Source organism: Eptesicus fuscus, chromosome 4 (genome assembly GCF_027574615.1).
Source record: "Eptesicus fuscus isolate TK198812 chromosome 4, DD_ASM_mEF_20220401, whole genome shotgun sequence".
NCBI classification, from domain to species: Eukaryota; Metazoa; Chordata; class Mammalia; order Chiroptera; family Vespertilionidae; genus Eptesicus; species Eptesicus fuscus.
The window spans coordinates 107,090,876-107,112,576 of record NC_072476.1 but is presented as its reverse complement, the minus strand read 5'-3'; the positions used below and the strand labels follow the sequence as shown (position 1 = coordinate 107,112,576).

General features: G+C 41.6%; 1 protein-coding gene across 2 annotated transcripts in view; it reads left to right on the top strand.

Annotated features, from left to right (window-relative positions):
• Positions 1-21,701, top strand: part of WDR70 (WD repeat domain 70) — a 173,354-nt gene that overhangs the window by 13,266 nt on the left and 138,387 nt on the right. For both annotated transcript variants that reach the window (XM_008155589.3, XM_054715315.1), the window contains exons 6-7: positions 17,478-17,537; positions 20,607-20,740. In XM_008155589.3, coding sequence (XP_008153811.1) covers positions 17,478-17,537; positions 20,607-20,740 — 194 coding nt within the window. The remainder of the gene's footprint in view (positions 1-17,477; positions 17,538-20,606; positions 20,741-21,701) is intronic.

The following is a 21,701-nucleotide window of genomic DNA, read 5'->3' as shown; positions in this document are numbered from 1 at the left end:
TGTGCAGGAGGCAGCTGGTCGATGTTTCTCTCTCATCGATGTTTCTAGCTCTCTATCCCTCTCTGTAAAAAATCAATAAAATATATTTAAAAAAAAAAAAAGAAATTGATTGTAAATAATGGTAATGATGAATAAATTTGAGGATTTAAAGCAAAATGGGTCTAAAATTGTTCTGGAAAATAATGTGGAAGATGGGATAGTAGAATCAGTTCATTTGGAAGACCTTGTATTATTTGGAGGAGACTAGAGATATTAATTAACTTCAAGCAAAATTAGTTTAAGTCAAGCATGTAAATTGCATTTTTAAGAATAACTTCAAAGAATAGAAATAAATTGTGTAGCCTCAAAAACAGTAAAAGGAAAAAACATAAAGGAAACCATTGGGAACAGAGAATGGAAGACAGAAAGGTGTTGGGAACAGGAAAAATTTGCTGAAGTGAAGGCCTGAATCTCTACAAGTGCATGATATGGTGGTGAAATGTCATGTGATTAGTGTATGGCTGAGTTTGCTTACTAGGGGCAAGTGGAAAGATGAGGCTGATGAGATAAAACTCAGAGAGCAGCACATAGACGTACTTTCTGGAGGAGCTGGAATTTGAATGAGCCTTGTAGGGGGTGACATTTTGGTAGACATGGTGGGGGTAGGTCACATCCTGTCTACGTAGAGTGAATGGCAGGAACAAAGGCACAGTGTATAAGAATAGATTCAAGACGATGGGAAAATTCAAGTTGTCTAGAATAGAAAGTTGATAAATAAAAAGACCAGACCTTTGACGTGGAACTGATGTGTGATTAAACCTAAAATGCAGCTATGCAGAGAAGTAAAAATATGCCTTGGTATGGGGCTCAGAAATGCATTTGTAAGCTTTAGCTTTTCATGGTGCTAATGAATGTCTGTCAGGAGATTAACAGCTTGCTGGGTTGTTTTTATAAGATTATTTGCATTGATTCTTTATGGAAATAAATCAGTCTTTTTTATGATGTCTTTTATTATAAACACTAGAGGCCTGGTACATGAAAGTTCATGCAGTCCGGGGGTCCCTCAGCCCGGCCTGTGCCCTCTTGCAGTCTGGGACCCCTCGGGGGATGTACTACTGACAGCTTAGGCCCGCTCCCCAGGGGATCGGGCCTTAGCTGGCAGTCGGATATCCCTCTGGCAGCCCGGGAGCCTTCGGGGGATGTCCACCTGCCGGCTTATTCGGACATCCTTAGCACTGCCGTGGAGGCGGGAGAGGCTCCTGCCACCGCTGCTACACTGGCCAGCCATGAGCCGTCTTCTAGCTGAGCGGTGCTCCCCCTGTGGAAGTGCTCTGATAAATTAATATGCAAGTCAAAGCAAGGCTGTTGGTGGTGTGTGCCAACAGTGGCCTCAGTTTTAAAGTGTGCACTAATGGGTAATGCAGAGCTTATTAGTATTGTTTGTGGATTAACTCTGAAGCTTCAGAAGGGAGACAAAACAGGACTGGGAGATTCCTTATTTATTTTCCAGTTCTCATTCAGACATGCCACAGCCAGCGTTTCCCAAGCTGGCGGACATGGTGGGTGAAGCAGATAGCTTGGGAGTTTGAATGTTGTGAGTGTGGCGTTGCAGTGGTCTTCCTAGATTTGGATAAATTATGTTGGCCTTGAATGGAGGCCTTCAGTTTTCAGATTTTGTGGTTTGATAGTAGATGAGTTGCACCCTTAGGCGGTTTTTTAGGTTCTGAGTGAGAACACAAGTTTTCCGCTGTGTTGTATTTGCTATTTGGGATATTGACAACTGGCTACCTCCAACAATAATAGAGTCAGGGATCATAGGCAAAGGAAATCTGCCATTTATTGTCTTCAGTGTAAATGTTGTGAGATCTAGACAAATTAGCATGATTAATTTAGGTAATTTGCAGTATTTGGCCTATGTCTCAACATTGAGGTTAAGTCTTTTTTTTTTTTAATTTCTTATTTATTTATTTTTTTTAAAATATATTTTATTGATTTTTTACAGAGAGGAAGGGAGAAGGATAGAGAGTTAGAAACAGCAACGAGAGAGAAACATCGATCAGCTGCCTCCTGCACACCCCCTACCGGGGATGTGCCCACAACCAAGGTACATGCCCTTGACCGGAATCAAACCTGGGACCCTTGAGTCTGCAGGCCGACGCTCTATCCACTGAGCCAAACCGGCTAGGGCGAGGTTAAGTCTTTCTGGCCTTTGAAAGAATCTTGTTTTTGTGGTTGGTTGGACTTAGGGTGTAATAATTTTTTGCTTGTTTAAAAAAATTTTTTTAAATTGATTTCAGAAAGGAAGGGAGAGGGAGAGAGAGAGATAGAAACATCAATGATGAGAGAGAATCATTGATTGGTTGCCTCCTGCATGCAATCCGGGCATGTGCCCTTGACCCGAATTGAACCTGGGACCCTTTAGTCCGAAGGCCAATGCTCTATCCACTGAGCCAAACTGGTTAGGGCAATTTTTTGCTTCTTGATTCAGGAACTGAATTTAGTTACTTAAAGAAATCTGTTTGAGGTAATTCTAAACAAAATTATAAAAGATTGTTTCATAACAGAATGCTAGTTATATTTTTATAATTTGGGATATGTAAGAATTGTCCCATCTACTTATCAAGGCTTAATCATTTTATGGGTACCTTTGATTTCCTCCTTTTTTCTCTCTCATACTTGGATTCTTTTTTAAAAACAAATATATTTCTTTATTGATTTCATAGAGTAAGGGAGAAGGAGAGAGACATAGAAACATCAGTGATGAGAGAGAATCATTGATTGGCTGCCTCCTGCACGCTCCCCACTGGGGATCGAGCCTGTAACCCAGGCATGTGCCCTTGGCCAGAATCGAACCTGGGACCCTTCAGTCCACAGGCTGACCAGGAATCAAACCTTGACCTCCTGGTTCATAGGTTAACACTCAATCACTGAGCCACACCGGCTGGGATCATACTTGGATTCTTCACCATCAAATTTCTGCCTTTTATTTCCTTCTGTGCTTTCAACTTTTTCCTTTCTACTTGTCCTTGGCTCTGAGCTCATAAGCATACTAAAATCTTCCTTTAACTTAGTTTTCCTTTCGTGCTATACAATTTCCTTTCTCTTTATCACTAAATGTCTCAAAAGCAGCATCTACAGGATATCCCCAAGATGTGTACACACTTTGAATAGTTATAAAGGCAGTGCTTATTAAAATACATTTCATTTTCAGAATGTAATAGAAAGTTCAAGTGTGTATACATTTTTGGGGGACACCCTGTATATTTGCCACCTCTGCTTTATCACCACAATCTTCTTCTTAAATCTTTGTTGTTATTTTCTGCCCTTACCACACTTCATTGGAACTCTTCTCACAGAGATTTCCAGTGACAAACTCCAGATTCCCAAATCCAAAGGCCCCTCCCGATTCTCATTCTGCTCCTCTGCAGTCTTGGACAATGGTGACTTCTCCTTCCTCGAAGCTCTTCCTTTGGCATTTCTTTATACTATTGGTCTACTGCCTGTCTCTTTGTTTATTCAGCTGATATTTATTAAACACCTCTTATGAGTTGGGTACTTTCCAGGTATTGGGGACAGAGCAGTGAGTAAAGCAGGCAAACCCCTGCTCTGATAGTGCTTACCTTTCTGCTGTTCTCTTTTATTTCTTCCTGTGCCTCATGCTTCTCCAACCATGAGCATCCCCGGAGGACGTGTCCTTGCTTACCTTACCATTTCACATTTGTCCCGAGGTGAGTTTCTTACAGCTTCTGGTCCTCATGACTCCTATTCACTCAGAGCAGCTGAAGGATTGCCCCATCTCATTTGAACTTCAGGTCCAGCTTTCTAACCCCTCATGAAGCAGGTCCACATTTAAGCTCCAACAGTATTCTAAATTCAACATCTAAGGTCAAACTTTTATTTTCTACCACTTAGCTTGTCTTTTTGCCTCTAGGATCTTTCATTCCAATCCCCTTTTCCTCACTGCTTCACAATCAAACTATTTGTAACATGTGTCACATTGCAAATAATATTACTCATTCCCTAGATGAGTGAGAAGAAACCACCACAGCAGCCAGGACTCCATCTGGGGATTCCGGAGTATAATGTGATTATTCTCTTGCTCAGAAACTTGCAAAGCACGGAGACATTCTACTGAGTAGGAAAGCAGCCAAGTTCACATACTTGAGTGGCTAAATATTTCAGCAAGTATTATTGAAATTAATGGAAAATATTTTTTAAGATAACTTTTTTTTTTAAAAACCCAGTGGGTCTTAGTCTGATTGTAAGAATCACCTTTGGTAATGAAGAAATAAGCCTGCTTAGGCTGTGTAATCTGGAAACGGACTCAGTAGCTCTGGGCTGGACCCTGCCTCAACACCTGCAGTCTGTGTTGTAGCAGAGGCTCCGCAGGTAAGCCATTCCCCAGTCAACCTGTGGTAACACCTCTTCCCAAGAAAATGACTTACAAAAAGTTACAAGAGGATTTCCAGTAGGACAGCTAATAGAGAAAGTGCATTTTAAATTGTTTCACTGTAGGGAATGAGCCCTTTCGTGAAGCAAGTTGTACTGGAAACAAAATAAGCAGTGTTTCCTCAATTGAGTTGATGATATAATTTTTTAAAGGTGTTTTACCTGCTCGCTGCTCTCTTTTAGTGTTTTCCACAACTTATATATAATTTGTCCCCATTTAGCACTGCCTCTATCATGTATTCAGAATATATTTTTCAAGGATATGCCTAATATTTCATCAGTATAGGCTAATTACTAAATAGAAGGTCTGATTTGTAAATGTATCTGACCTCACCAATTCCTGTTTGCCCATTAATTTTCTCTGAGAAAGGAGTCTGCTAGTTTTGAGTACATACTGATAAAAAATTTAATGTTTCCTTTTCATTCCTCCAGGTTCTGCTTGTTAAAATTCTGTTCAGCCTTTAGGGGCCTTTTCAAATGTGATTTCCTCCAGGCAGCCTCTCCAGTTGCCAGCTGCATGTTACTTCTCAGGCCTGTTTCTGCCTTCCATAGCAAACTTAAACCATTGTCCTTGTTAAGTCATTACTTGTGTGCTTGTCTTAACTCCTCTGCCTCCCCTTTGCAGTCATATGTGATGACCTCAAATATAGGGACTTGGCCCCCACCGGGTTTGGCTCAGTGGATAGAGTGTCGGCCTGCGGACTAAAGGGTCCTGGGTTCTATTCCAGTCGGGGGCATATGCCCTGGTTGCAGGCTCCATCCCCAGTAGGGGTTGTGCAGGAGGCAGCTGATCAATGATTCTCTCTCATCATTGATGTTTCTCTCTCTTTCTCCCTCTCCTCCCTTCTCCTCTCTGTCTAAAAAAAAAAAAAAAAAAAGAAAGAAGTAGAAGAAGAAGGAAATATAGGGACTTATATGTAAATATAAATGATATAGTAACTTTGAAAAACTCTTACAACCTCTAGTGCAGTGTCTTTTATATAGTTACATACAGAGTAAATATTTGTCAAGTGGAATGGAGCATATTTGGTTTTTATAATTGAAAAGTTTATTTTATGGCTTTTGAGAGTGTTTTCCCTTTGTGACATATTAATCCCCAGTTTTAAAATGGAAAATGGAAGTAGGATGGAAGTGTGAACTGAGGAAATGTGAGCATAGAAATGTAACTAGACACCTTGTTCTGTAAGGATCATTATATGTGCCTTACCCTAATCTTATACTTTTGTTATATAGTAGCTTAATAATTATGAGAGCTGCCCCACAGTCCAATTACATTAATTAGTTAATTTAATTGTATAAAGTATAACTGTTTATGAACCTACCTGCCATATGAGACCAAAAATAGTTGTAGTTTTCTCTTCTTTAAACAGTCTCACAAAAATTTTTGAAAAATGGGATGGTTTTTATTGAGATGTAATTTAAATGCAATGTGTATAGAACTTTAAGGTTTCAGTTTGATGAGTTTTTGACAATTATATGCACAAGATATAGGACATTTCCATCACATAAAAATAGTTCTTTATGCTCCCTCCCAGTAACATAACTTTTTTTTAAACAGATCATGATTATATTTCATACACAAGTTTGATATAACCAAAAAGTAAAACACCAGAGTAAAATAGTAACAAAAAACATGGTATTTCATTTGCAATGCATGAGGAATGGTTAACATCTTTAGTCATAAACAAGCTCTTAAAAACCAGTAATGGAGACACTATAATGTAAAGAAACTGGAAAAAATAAAATGAAGTAATACAAGTGATGATTAAGCATTAAGCATATACGATGATTTTGTTGAGCAGTGATGAAGAATAATTTCTCTGCAGTATCACAGTGAGCAGAATAGTAACATAACTTTTTAAACATGAGTTTTTGATAGCACTAGAATTGGGAAGAAAATATCAGTTTTCTAAGAGAACATAATTAGTAGGTACATTAAGAATTATACTGCTTGAGTATGATTATTATTTTTTGTTTTTGTTTATTTATTGATGAGAGATACAGAGAGAGACACAGACAAAAAAACATCCATTTGTTGTTTCAATTATTTATGCATTCATTGGTTGATTCTTGTATGTGCTCTGACTGGGGATCTCCAACCATGATGTATCAGGATGATGCTCTAACCAACTGAGCTATGCAGCTAGGGCCTTATTTTTGTGTGTTTTTATATGCTTTTGACTTCAGTTGTTGGTTAGTAGTTGGACTAGTGTTACTGCTGAAGTCCTTGGATTGGAAATGTTAATGTTGTATATCATGATTTCTTTTGATGACAAACTTGCTTTTCACTCATTCTTACTTTATTCCAATTTACTTACATACAATAATATTAATAAAATTGTTCTTTCAAATATAATACAAATGAAAATCATATGCAAATCATTTTTGAACTTTGTCAAACTACACCAACTATTAAATAACTCGAAGTATTTAATATTTGAAGGTTCATTATTTTTTCTCTTAATTTAATAAGTGAATAAAAATTTAAGTGGGTAGGGTCAGAGACAAGAGGTGAAAAATCATTGTTAAGTCATATTCTGCATAAGTCTGTTTTTGTTTTTTTTTAAGGTAGAGAAGTTTGTAACTTATAATTAAATGGAGACTTTGGGATTATTGAGGATTTTCATTATCCTTGCTATCCTGTTTCCCAGTACTACAGAAAATTGAAAGTTGAATTTTTATGACTGTAACTAAAGACTAGATGTAACAGTGACTTTTTAGTTGTGAGCACCTGTTTTCCATGAACTTTCTCTGACTCCCTGGCTGGCACGTTCTGTGGTGGGGAGTCCAAGTTTGGGCCACCACTGCACTTCTGTGACTTCTGGCCCGAGGCTCCTCATCCCTTTGGCCTTGGTCATTGCCAACCACCTGTATCAGTCAGTCTCTTTCCCTCAGGCGTGGGAAGGTTTAAGAGTAAAACGTGGAAGAAAACACACCCTTTCTTCTTAGTTCCCAGGAGTTGATATGAGAATGAGAATATTCATGTCAACACTAAACATAGGGATAGACCCATGCTAAGCACTCTAAATTGCTGGGTTTTATCATTGTTTTCATCATCATTACCAGTATTTGATTAATGACCAATTTTAATTTAACTATAGCTTACTGAAAATAAAAAAATTTAAAAACATTGTGATTTTAACTTCAGAGAAAATCAATGTTCTTTAAAACAAAGAAATTTAATTACATGTGCAAGATTCTGTCAGCAGAGGATGCTAGAAGCTCTATTCCAAAATCCAGTGTGTATTCCTTACCATTTTCAAATTGATTATGTGTGAAGGTATTCATTCTTTACGATGGGCACTAGGGGGCAATAGAGGCATTTTAGCTTTGTCAGTAATCCACTTTTTTTCAACTGTCTCCTGTCTACAGTGGAAGAAAAAAAAATCTTAAAACAGGATGTGCTACAAATTGGAACAAGTGATGTTTAGGTTGTGATTAAAGCTAGAATAATTACTGAAAAAAAAAAGAAGAAAGCAGAAAAATTCTTTATATTCTTTGATGGTTTGATAGTAACAAAGATATTTCTAGGTGTTTGCTTTTTTTCATTTTTGCTTTTGTCTTTAAGCTTTTTAGATCAGTAATAGATTCCTGCATAGGATAAGGCTTAATGGCAGTAATATTAAGGGTAGCCTCTTTATAATTTAAGATTTAAGTCTATGAGGTAGATAAGAGGTTTATTTCTCTGATCACCAGAGTAATCCAGTCTTTTAAAAACACATACCAGCTCTTGGTACTTCCCTTGTCATGTTTCTGTCAGTAACCCTCCCGTTTCTTCCAGTCACGCTATTAAGAAATCAAAGTTTCTTGCCTTGACCTCTAAAGCCGTACATGACTTGGCTCTTCAGATTTCTCTGACTTCATTCCCTTCCACTGTGTGTCCTGCTCACTTTTCTCTGCCCACCCTGACCTTTCCGTTTTAACAACTCTGCTTGTTCCCTCAGAGAGCCTTTCTTTCTCTTTAAAAAAAAAATTTTTTTTAAAATTAATTTCAGAGAGGAAAGAAGAGGGAGAGAGAGATAGAAACATCAATAATGAGAGAGAATCATCGATCAGCTGCCTCCTGCATGCCCCACACTGGGAACTGACCCGGCAGCTTTTTGGTGCACAGGAAGATGTTCTACCAACAGCCACTCCAGCGGGGCATTATCCTAAAAGTTTATTCACTGTTTGAGAAGTGCCTGGCCCATAGTAGGCATGTATGTGCTGTTACTGTTATTATTTATATCCAGTAGATGGAAGGAAATAGAGGCTCTAAGAAGAAGGGATTTTTCATTCTTGCCACTAGTCAGAGACAGAATCCAAATTCTTGTCCTCTTCTTGCCCTGTCTCTTTAACACAGTATGAGTTGCTTTTGAATTTGCATGAAGGGTGTGTGAATTGGAAGAATATCCCATGTTACTTGTCAGTTTTGGAAAATTGGATTATAGAGTAAGAGTTTTGCTAAGTAATATTCACGTCCAAGATTTTTCAGTGGAATATCGTTTTTTAGGTTATGGACAGTATCTTCAGGTGTTTCTACAAGGTAGCTCAGAAGTAGTACCATGCTGCAGTCAGACTGCACTTGTGTTGCAGTGAAGTGACAACCTCAGAAAGCCTTTTTCTCTCACTTTAATGTGCATGCAGGTAGATCCCTGGGGACATTGTGAGAAAGCAGATTCGGATTGAGAAGGTCTGGGAGAGGCTTGAGATTCAGAACTTCTTACAGGTTCCTGGGTGATGACCCTGGCGCTGCTCCTTTGACCGCACTTTGAGTTGTAGGGCATTTAAGTAAATTTTTAACTCCTATGAGAACTCTGGAGATAGCAAGCTGAGAGGCTTGTATTAATCTTTACTCAACTCTTAAAAGGCGCTTTGTTTCCCAAATGAAATATTCTAACCAATACTTTTTCTTCGTAGACAGAGGCTAAGGACTTAAGGCTTTGAAGGGATAATTATTCAAGTTGGGAAGATGTGAGAATGTATAAATCTTTGCCACCAACACCATAGAGTTGAGGATTTTTTTAGGAATAGGACAAATGGTAACACTCAGGGACCCAGTCTAAGCAGGTGAAATTCTGCCTCTTCCTTTATAGTTGTAAAAGGTATAAAAGAAAGCATTCTCTTTAGGTGGGGATGAAGGAGGGGGAGGGAGGAGTTCCACTGTAGGGATCCTAAAAAGCCAGGTTGCTCCTTCTTAATTCTGTTATCGCCAGCCACCCCCCTTTCCTGGCAAGCCGAACTCCTGCCTGTGTTCTTTCATTCCTACCTGGAATGGTTAATGCTTTGGGTAAGGGTGGGCTCTTATGTGCATTAATAAGTAATGAGTGAAAAATAAATGTCACAGCAAATCATAGGAATATTGCTAGGTGCTTTAGAGATTAGTATGTTACAAGAAAAGTTGATCTACTTTGAATTATATATGAAACTTTGTTTTTTAATGATATTTTATTTATTTTCCTGCTTTATTGAGGTATAATTTACAAATAAAAATTGTATGTGTTTAGTTATACAACATGATGGTCTGATATATGTGCACTTTGTAAAATATTCACCACAATCAAGTTAATTAACATATTCATCACCTCGCATAGTTACCCGTTTTTTTTTGTTTTTTTTTTTGGTGTGGTGAGACCACTCAAGTTCTATTATCTTAGCAAATTTCAAGTACATAATACAGTATTATTAACTACTAGAGGCCCAGTGCACGAAATTCATGCACGGAGGTGGAGGGTGTCTCTCAGCCCAGCCTGCATGCTCTCCAATCTGGGACCCATCTCACAATCCAGGACTGTTGGCTCCCAACTGCTCGCCTGCCTGATCACCCCCTAACCACTCCCCTGCCAGCCTGATCGATGCCTAACTTCTCCCCTGCCAGCCTGATTGCCCCTAACTTCCCTCCCCTGCAGGCCCTGGTCCTGCCCCAACTGCCCTCCTCTGTAGGCCTGGTCACCCCCAACTGCCCTCCCCTGCAGGCCTGGTTGCCCCCAACTGCCCTCCCCTGTAGGCCTGGTCCCCCCCAACTGCCCTCCCCTGCGGGCCCGGTCACCCCTAACTGTCCTCCCCTGCAGGTCTGATTGCCCCCAACTGCCCTCCCCTGCAGGCCTGGTCACCCCTAACTGCCCTCCCCTGTTGGCCATCTTGTGGTGGCCATCTTGTGTCTACATGGGGGTGGCCATCTTGTGTGTTGGAGTGATGGTCAATTTGCATATTACCTCTTTATTAGATAGTCATCAAGCTGAACATTCGATCTCCAGAACTAATTCAAATTATAACTGAAAGTTTATACTCTTTGACCAGAAACTTCTTAAAAACATTATAAGTCAGATGTTATAGAAAGTGTCTAAAATAACATGCGAATATTGTGATAAGTTATTGACTGTTACTAAAGGCAGTGGAGAGCCAGTGAATATTTTCAATGAAAAACAACCTTTTTAATGGAAAAAGTAACATCATGGTAATGAGCAACGTGGAGGGAAGTGAAGAAGATGTACCACATGGAAGGATCTAGGGTAGTGTTCATAGTTCCAGAGGTGCATATGCTTAAGGTAAACCACACCTTCATAGAATGTCATGAATTACCTAGCCTGACTCACTTTAAAAAAAATTTTTTTTAAATTGATTTTTTACAGAGAGGAAGGGAGAGGGATAGAGAGTTAGAAACATCGATGAGAGAGAAACATCTATCAGCTGCCTCCTGCACATACTGGGGATGTGCCCACAACCAAGGTACATGCCCTTGACCGGAATCAAACCTGGGACCCTTCAGTCCATAGGATGACGCTCTATCCACTGAGCCAAACTGGTTAGGGCTCTTTCACTTTTATAAGTGAAAAAGCTCAGGTTCTACACAGTTAATCACAGAGTTCGGTTTAGATTTCAAGTAATAAAAATCCTACATAATAAAACCCTAAAATGCAAATCGACTGAACGGTGGAACGACTGGTTGCTATGATGCACACTGACCACCAGGGAGCAGACACTCAATGCAGGAGCTGCCCCCGGTGGTCAGTGCGCTCCCATAGGCGGAGCGCCGGTCAGCCAGAAGCTGGGCTCACGGCTAGCGAGCGCAGCGGCGGTGGCAGGAGCCTCTCCCGCCTTCGTGGCAGCGCTAAGGACCCCTCGGTGGACATCCCCCGAGGGGTCCCAGATTGTGAGAGAGCTCAGGTTGGGCTGAGGGACACCCCCCGCCCCCCCCCCCCCCCCCCCAGTGCACGAATGTTGTGCACTGGGCCTCTAGTAAGAAATATAAACCTTTAGGGTGGTTACCAGAGGGGAAGGGAGTTGGGGGACTGGGTGAAAGAGGTGAACAGAAGCACTAATTGGAAGGTACAAAATAGTCACAGGGATGTAAAGCACAGCATAGGGAATATAGTAACAATATTGGAATAACTATGTATGGTGCCAGGTGGGTACAGGAAGTATTGGCGGAACACTTTGTAAATTATCTGGTTGTCTAACCATCATGCACTACACCTGAAACCAATACAAAATAATGTTGAAAGTAAACTTTCAGTAATTGAAAAAGAAAGAAAAAAAATTTTTTTAGGGTGTCAGGAAATGATAAGGCATGTTTTGGTAGCTGCTGAAAATAAATGTGTCCTTTGATATAAATCCTGTTGGCTTATTACTGGCCATTGTTGTATGATAAACAGAAAATTGTCTTGTTTGTGTTTATTGATAATGTCATGGAATTTAAAAACAATAATATAATCCTATCTAATAAAAGAGTAATATGCAAATTGACCATCACTCCAAGACACAAGATGGCCACCCCCATGTGGTCAAAGATGGCTGCCCCCATGTGGACACAAGATGGCCGCCACAAGATGGCGTGCAGGGGAGGGCAGTTGTGAGCAGTTAGGGGTGACCAGGCCAGCAAGGGAGGGCAGTTGTGGGGGGACCCAGGCCTGCAGGGGAAGGCAGTTGGAGGGACCAGGCTTATAGGGGAGGGCAGTTGTGGGCGATCAGGCAAGCAGGGAGGGCAGTTGGGGGGGGACCAGGCCTGCAGTTGGTGGGACCAGGCCTGCGGGGGAGGGCGGTTAGGGGTGACTGGGCTGGCAGGGGGGGGCAGTTAGGGGCAACCAGGCCTGCAGGGTAGGGTAGTTGGGGGGGGGGACCAGGCCTGCAGGGGAGGGCAGTTGTGGGCGATCAGGCAAGCAGGGAGAGCAGTTAGGGGAGACCAGGTCAGCAGGGGAGGGCCGTTGGGGGGGGGGCCAGGCCTGCAGGGGAGAGCAGTTGGGGGGTCCAGGCCTGCAGAGGAGGACTGTTGGGGGGGACCAGACCTGCAGGGGAGGGCAGTTAGCGGTGACCAGGATGGCAGGGGAGGGGGCAGTTAGGGGCAATCGGTCTGGCCGGGGAGCAGTTAGGCATCGATCAGGCTGGCAGGGGAGTGGTTAGGGGGTGATCAGCCTGGCAGGTAGAAGTGGTTAAGGGCAATTAGGCAGAGGCAGGCGAGCGGTTGGGAGCCAGCAGTCCTGGATTGTGAGAGGGATGTCCAACTGTCCTGTGGGATCAGGCCTAAATGGGCAGTCAAACATCCCTCAAGGGGTCCCAGATTGGAGAGGTTGTAGGCTGGGCTGAGGGACACCGCCCCCGTGCATGAATTTTGTGTATGGGGCCTCTAGTCCTATCTAATAATAGACAAATATGCAAATTGACCATACCTCCGATACACCCACAAGCCACGCCTACCATCCAATCAGAGCGAGTATGCAAATTAACCCAAACCAAGATGGCTACAGCCACAGAGAGCAAGGTTTCCTAGGTAACAGAGGAAGCCAAGCTTTCTGCCAGCCGTTGCAGGCCTAAGCCTCCACTCAAGCTACAAAGTTTCAATTATAGAAGGTAAACAAATTCAAACAAATGGCGGCAGAATGGAGCTTGAGAGAGCAGGCCAGGGTTGCCGCCGGCAACAGGGGAAGCAAAGCTTTCCGCACACCCTGGCCGGGCCCACCCGCTTAAGGCAACAAAGTTTCCATTATAACCCCAACACAAATGGCTGCCGGCTGGCCTCGGAGGGAGCCCCAGGCTTGGCTCTGCTCCAGGCTACAAAGTTTCAATTGTAGAAGGAAAATAAATTCCAGATACCAGGGCCTCCGCTTGCGTTGCCAGGGGGCGTGGCCCGCCTGCAAACCACCACAGGCCCTCGCTCAGGCCGCCCCACACCCCAAGGGAACCCCCACCTGATCCGGGACGCCCTTCAGGGCAAACCAGCTGGCCCCCACCCCTGTACCAGGCCTCTATCCTATCTAATAAAAGAGTACTATGCAGATTGATCATCACTGCAACACACAATATAGCTGCCCTCATGTGGTCAAAGATCCTGCCCCCATGTGGACACAAGATGGCCACCACAAGATGGCCAGCAGGAGAGGGCAGTTGGGAGGCACCTGGCCTGCAAGGGAGGGCAGTTGAGAAGGACCAGGCTTGCAAGGGAGGGCAGTTGGAGGTGATCAACCCTGCAGGAGAGGGCAGTTAGGGGTGACCAGGCTGGCAGAGGAGGGAAGTTGGGGGCAAACAGGCTGGCAGCAGAGTGGTTAGGGGGTGATCAGGCTGGCAGGCAGAAGTGGTTAGGGTCAATCAGGAAGGCAGGCAGGCAAGCAGTTGGGAGCCAGCAGTCCTGGATTGTGAGAGGGATGTCCAACCGCCCGTTTAGGCCCGATCCCCTCGGGCCTAAACGGGCAGTCGGACATCCCTCGAGGGGTCCCAGATTGGAGAGGCTGGGCTGAGGGACAACCCCCCTCCGTGCACGAATTTCGTGCACCGGGCCTCTAGTCTATATATATATAAAAAGCTAATATGCTAAGTGTTCATCCGACCAGTCGCTATGACATGCACTGACCACCAGGAGGAAGATGCTCAATGCAGGAGCTGCTGTGATGCACACTGTCCATTTACAAAGAAATAGCACCACCGACCTGGCGCTGACAAAGCAATACTCGGCTTCCCCCAGGTGGGACACAGGCCCCACTACCACCCTGGGGAGACAGCCCACCAAATCGTAGCCAACGCTGCTGAGACCCCATGGCACAAAATGTGGCCCACAGCCCAGCCCAGCCCGGAAACAGTGGCTGTGGGTGCCAGGTAATGACGTCACATAGCAACGTCCGGCTTTCTCTCCCTACTGACTAGCCTCCTTGGAGTTTCTTCATCCCAGGAACATGACTTGCTTTACAGCCAGGTGCAAACATTTTACACTTTAACCAAATGTCTGTGAAGCGTTTTTTCATGCCTCATTTCATTTAATCCTCACAGAAGTCCTGGAGTAGATAGATAGGAGACTCAGTAGAATCCCATTTTCTTTTTCATTAGCCAGAAAATGGAGATTTAGAAAGTTTAGAAACTTGACCCGACTGAAAAGAAGTAAGAAATGGTGGAACTTGAAAATGACTTCAGGTTTTCTCACTGTGCAGAATATAGTCAAACTATATTTGCTATAGTTAAATATTTCACCCTTTGTTCTCCCTGCATGATTCACAATAATAATCTGCTTCGTGTTGATACTTACTGCTGTGTTGCTGACAATTACCTGAAAGAGAAGTTGGGGTGCTTCACTGGGCTGGAAAAAGTTTAGCTAAATCAGAAAGCAGGTCTAATTAAGCAAGTTTATCTATATATATATAAAGCTCTCGCTGGCACCAATCGCACGTGTGTGTTTCCATCTGTCATTGTCGATCATGAATTTGGTTGACACTTCTGTTATAGAGAAAGGGCGAATAGCGATATTAAAATATTTCTTCTAATTAATTTCCTTTCAATGTGCATGAATCCGTGCACTGGGCCACTAGTTTCTTATAAAATACTAGAGGCCTGATGCACCAAGATTCGTGCAATAGGCCTTCCTTCCCCTGGCTGCCGGCACTGGTTTTCCTCTGGCACCCGGGACCCAGGCCTTTGCTCTGGCCGCTGCCTTCCATCTTCGCTCCAGCTGGAGTGTTTGTTCCAGCCAGCCGGAGTGTTCATTGTTCGCTCCGGCTGGAGCCTTCAGTGTTTGCTCTGGCCAGAGCCTTCAGCCTTCACTCGGGCTGGAGCCTTCAGTCTTCTCTGCTCCGGCAGCTCCCTCTGCCCTCCGCCTTCCGGCGCCCTCCCCCTCAGAGCAGGCGTCCTGCCTGGTTGCTGTGCGCTTGCGTATGCAAAATTAACCTGTCATCTTTGTTGGGTTAATTTGCATACTCCTAATTGGCTGGTGGGTGTCAAGGAGGTATGGTCAATTTGCATATTTCTCTTTTATTAGTGTAGATAAGAATGAACTATCCTTTTTTGAGTTTCTCAGCCCTCACACAAGTATAAAAAGTTATTTAACCATGCACTCGTAAGTTGTGTTACTGAGAAATGTTCTCCAAGATTTGCAGCTTGCCATATGGCATTGAATAGCTTGAAGGTAATTTAGAGGTGGTATGGTAATACTACTAATTAAAGGATTGGAACCAGTTGTGAGAATTAGATAGGGCCCAGCTGGCATGGCTCAGTGATGGAGTGTCGACCTATGAACTAGGAGGTTACAGTTTGATTCCTGATCAGGGCACATGCCTGGGTTGTGGTTCGATACCCAGTGTGGGGTGTACAGGAGGCAGTCAATCAATGAATCTCTCTCATAATTGATATTTCTATCTCTCCTCCCTTCCTTTCTGAAATCAATAAAAATATATTTAAAAAATAATTATATAGGAAATTGTCTTTTCTTCCTGCAATATTTAAGACATGGGGACTGCACTGGTACCCGTTTCCAAAATAGTTTCTAGGAGAAAGCACTCATTTCAAGCTCCAGGTTGGCTCTAACTCCTAGCCACTTGTGGCAGACCTGTGTGACTAGTAGACTTTTACTATGGGTTATAGCACCACACTGTATATGGTGTACAGTAAAACATATATACCACATATAAAAAATTAAATTGCTTTTTAGACTTATGACATCTGTACCCCAGAAATTTCTGATTTGCAAGTCTTTTGAAAACATTACAAGGATGTACGTCAGATGGAATTGCTCATATTATTCCAGATATGTTTGCTATCATTGTTGTTATTGGGTGTAGACCAAAGAGCCTGGGAAATAATCCTGTGGTTGGCATTTAAAACCAAACCAAAACAAAAACTGGTATCTTTCTCCCTCTTCCATTATGCCTGAAGCTCTTGTTATGAATTCTGGTAATAAATTACTTAATTGAAGTCTTGTAGTTTATGATGTCCCCTGGCAGGAAAGTCTTGAAAATATTTTACTGTTATAGCAAATTTTGCACTAAGTCATATTTCAAAGAGTCATTAGTAAAAGTTCTGGAAAAAGAACAGTCACCATCAAGTGATATGTTACCAAAAGATGGATTGCTACTATTTTAGATGATTTAGTTGTGCCAATTATATGGGCTTTTTATGAGTTATGCCCTACATGATTTCCAGTAAAACTTTGATTTTAAATGTAAACAACATTTATTTAAACATTTAATTCACTCCTAATGTAAATAGTAAGTTGTTCTGTGTTCTTGTAAGATTTTTCTTTAAATGTCAGAAATTGTCTATATATAGGCACATTCTGCACTGAAATCAGTGAAATAATTTCATCCCTCCTTTTGGTGACAGTGTTTCTGTTTCCCGAGTGAAGAGAAAGATATTACTTAAGAAATGAGGCACAGGCCATAATAGATTCTTCTCTAAGTGAAACATTTGATCTGTTCTCAGCCCTCACACAAGTATGCTTAGCATGTATATATACCCTGTGTGGATTTTGTTGTCTATTATAAATTAAGTGCATAACTACTTTAAGGTACGCCAGAGTACCAATGAAAAGCAGACTTTAAATATTTTGGATGATGAGAGGGCCTTATAGTTTCATGCAATCTAGAGTGTTTTTTAGGTTTATTGTTTTAAGAGCTTTAAGATAAATTCATTATCAGCTCAAAATGACCAATTGTGACCTATCTAGACATGCAGAAATAAGATATCCTTACACTTTTAATTTCCTGATATTTTAAGCTTGTGTTAAAACGTCAATGATGCAGTTTTTAAAAATTATCTTTCTTGTGAATGTGGCATGTTATAGTACTCATCAATGTCATGGAATTTTTCTTTTTTAGAATCCTGTTCAAAAGATCCCTGATTCTCATGAGATAACGCTAAAGCATGGCACTAAAACAGTAAGTTTAAAAATTTTGATTCTTTTCTCTCAATAACAGGGCTCTTATAGAAAAGTGAACTAAAAAGATAACATGTATATTAAGAATACAATCAACTGATAACACAAACACTATAGACATTAAGAAAAGGTTATTTTTCTGTTCAGCCAAAATAGCCATTGAGTTTCATTTAAGATAGGAACAATTATTATTGTTGTTATTGTTGGCTTTAAAACCTCTTCTTCTTTGATATAAGAACATTACAAGTGAAAGAAAGAAATGAAACTCAAGTACAGTTTTCTTTTTTATGGTGTGGGAAAATTTCTTATTACTCTTAGCTTTATTTTTATATCATTAAAAGCCTGAGTTCATTTTTCAGATGAATGTTGAGATAAGAATTGAACATAAAATAGTCACTGTATTGTTCTAAGTTTATATTACTGAGATGTATAGATTATTTTTTATATTATTATATTTATTTAAAGGTTAAGATGAAATAATTTTATCTTATTACCAAACCCATTAAAAAGTGATAGTTGAATGAATGAAATTTGCTTATGAATTAATGAAAGAATAAAATTATCTTGCTTTCTCTTTATAATTAAGCTACCTTTTTCTAGTTGCCTGACTTGTAAAGAAGTAAGAAAATACATCCAATAAGAGTGTGAAACATTAATAAATAGAAATAGACCCAGAAATGACATAAATAAAATGATTAATAGACAAGGATATTAACAGTGACATTCTCACTAAATTTATTTGCTTTTGAAAATACTGTTTTCATAAAAATATTTGTTAAAATGTTATTTTAAATGGAGCAAACAATAAATATTTTAAAATGCCTTAGTTTTAATTTCTGCTATGATAAATATTGATACACTAGAGGCCTGATGCACGAAGATTCGTGCAAGAATGGGCCTTCCTTCCCCTGGCTGCCAGCACCGCCTTCGCTACGGCCTGGAGCCGCCTTTCTGCCTTCCCACGCTGCCCAGAGGCCTGGAGCGACTGGGGTGGTGTGGAACTCCTGCGTATGCAAATTAACCCGCCATCTTTGTTGGGTTAATTTGCATACTCTGGATTGGCTGATGGATGTCGCAAAGATATGGCCAATTTGCATCTTTCTCTTTTATTAGTGTAGATATGACTCACATAAACAACTGCATTTTGGGATCCTCCATAGATTTTAAGAATGTAAGGAGTCTTGAAACCAGTGTCTGAGAGTTACTGCCTTAAGAAATTATTTTTATCTAATTACTGATATTATATCTACACTAGAGGCCCGATGCATGAAATTCGTGCTCTGATGGCGGGGCGGGGGTCCCTCAGCCCAGCCTGTGCCCTCTCACAGTTCAGGAGCCCTTGGGGGATGTGGGCCTAAGCTGGCAGTCAGACATCCTTAGCGGTGCCGTAGAGGTGGGAGAGGCTCCCACTACCGCTGCTGCACTCACCAGCCTTGAGCCCAGCTCAGGGCTTCTGTCTGAGCAGCGCTCCTGCTGTGGGATCGCACCGACCACCAGGGGGCAGCTCCTGCATTGAGCGTCTGCCTCCTGATGGTCAGTGCGCATCATAGTGACCAGTTGTTCTACCATTCGGTCAATTTGCATATTAGCCTTTTATTATATAGGATTTTATTAAGTCAGACTTCTGTTATTTTTATTCTGAAATTGTGACAGTACTTTACCAATATTCATATTTTTAAGTATAAGGAAAATAATTGTAGACTGTTAGTACTTAAAAGGAAACTTTCCTACCATTTATGATCGGTCATAATGCTAGGTGAATTTCATAAAAATAATTATTTAAGGTAATATCCTGAGTCATTTAGTGATGTGCACAAGATAATTTCTACTTTGTCGTACATTGGTTGATATGTTCTTCATTTTGTGATAAACTATCTTGAAAGGTTTCCTCTAATTATTTATTGAAAAAACTGAATTGTTTGTGAGATTTCTACTTACATACTAAAATAACTTAGTTTATCATATGGAATTGCAATGATAGCTATTCTGGGTACATGGTGCATAAGTTGGACAAAGCTGGCGATTTGAGAAATTAGAATATTTTCTTTTTATTATTATTACTATTTAAAAAAATATATTTTATTGATTTTTTACAGAGAGGAAGGGAGAGGGAGAGAGAGTTAGAAACATCAGTGAGAGAAACATCAATCAGCTGCCTCCTGCACACCCCCTACTGGGGATGTGCCTGCAACCAAGATACATGCCCTTGACCGGAATTGAACCTGGGATCCTTGAGTCTGCAGGCCAACGCTCTATCCACTGAGCCAAACCGGTTAGGGCTCTTTTTATTATTTGAAAAGAAATTATACTCCTAATTCCAAAATCAAATAATAAAGGCGGTGTTGTCCATTCTCACTTTTCAGAAGTAGCAACTCTTGTTGATCTATATGTCCAATGCCTCGAAGATAGGAGGTGAAGTTAGAGGAAGGAAGTGGGGGTCATAATCCTATATAATAAAAGGGTAATATGCAAATTGACCCTAACAGTGGAACGAATGGGAACGACTGGTTGTTATGATGCGTACTGACCACCAGGGGGCAGACGCTCAACTCAGGAGCTGCCCCGTGATGATCAGTGTGCTTCCACAGGGGGAGCGTTGCTTAGCCAGAAGCCGTTTCATGGCTGGCCAGTGCAGCAGCAGTGGCGGGAGCCTCTCCCGCCTCCGTAGCAGCACTAAGGATGTCCGATTAACAACTTAGGCCTGCTCCCCAAGGTTAGCGGGCCTAAGCCGTTAGTCGGACATCCCCCAAGGGCTCCCGGGCTGTTAGAGGAATGTCTGACTGCCAGCTTAGGCCCGATCCCCTGGGGAGTGGGTCTAAGCCGGCAGGTGGACATTCCCCAAGGGCTCCTGGGCTGCCAGAGGGATATCTGACTGCCAACTTAGGTCCGATCTCCCAGGAAGTGGGCCTAAGCCATCAGTTGGACATTTCCTGAGGGGTCCCGGACTGTGAGAGGGAGCAGGCCAGGCTGAGGGGCCCCCACCATGAGTGCCCAAATTTTCTTGCACTGGGCCTCTAGTAGACTATAAGTAGCTTTCTCCAATGAAATTTTTTTTTTTTTTTAAAACCAGGTTTCTGCTTTGGGTCTGGACCCCTCAGGTGCCCGCTTGGTGACTGGAGGATATGACTATGACGTTAAGTTTTGGGATTTTGCTGGGATGGACGCTTCTTTTAAGGCATTTCGATCTCTTCAACCCTGTGAATGGTATGTATCGCTCAACTTAATATTTTCACATTTTAAGACAGTACTGTTCTTATTTGAATTCTATCTAAAATGGTTTGTACCAAAATACAGGAGGTTTATATAACTGAATACTACTTCCATTATTCAAATGAAAGTAAAATGTACCTTAATTTCTTTGTTTAGTTTCATTAACCTACTTTTTAAGACATTTGTCTTTTGTTGTTTTTTTGCTTGTTTGTAAAATATATTTTTATTGATTTCAGAGAGGAAGGGAGAGGGAGAGAAAAATAGAAACATTAATGATGAGACAGAACCATTGATAGACTGCCTTTTGCACACTCCACACTGGGGATCGAGCCTGCAACCCAGGCATGTGCCCTGGATGCTCAACCACTGAGGCACACCAGCCTGGCTATTGTTTTAATCCTCATCTGAGGATATGTTTTTCCCCCCTCATTGATTCTAGTGAGAGAGGAAGGGAAAGGGAGAGAGAGAGAGAAAGACAAAAGCATGGTTGCCTCTGTACATAGCCTGACCGGGGATCAAAATCGAACCTGGGACCCTGCATGGGACAACACTCTAACCACTTAGCAACCTGGCCAGGGCTAACTGTTTCTTTATCTCCAATATTTCCGATAGAAGATTCAAAGGTTTGATTATCATTCACATAAATGCCTTAGTTTTAATTTCATTTGTGCAAGGGACGATGCTCCAACTAAGGGAGTCACAATGGCCAGGCCTAATCTTGTCATTTGATCACATGTATTGTCTAGTTGTTGCCACTATTAGTGACTAGCAATTCAAGTTGGTTCTTGAATTAAATTGGTAACATCTGATTCCTCCATTGTAAAGTTAATATTATATACTTGAGATAGGCAGGAACTTTGTGGGGACATACTTTGGTACAATGTAAATATCCAGATACTTGCCATCCCTTCACTTAGTAAGTTCAGTGTCCATTAATTATTTGTCCCTAAATCAG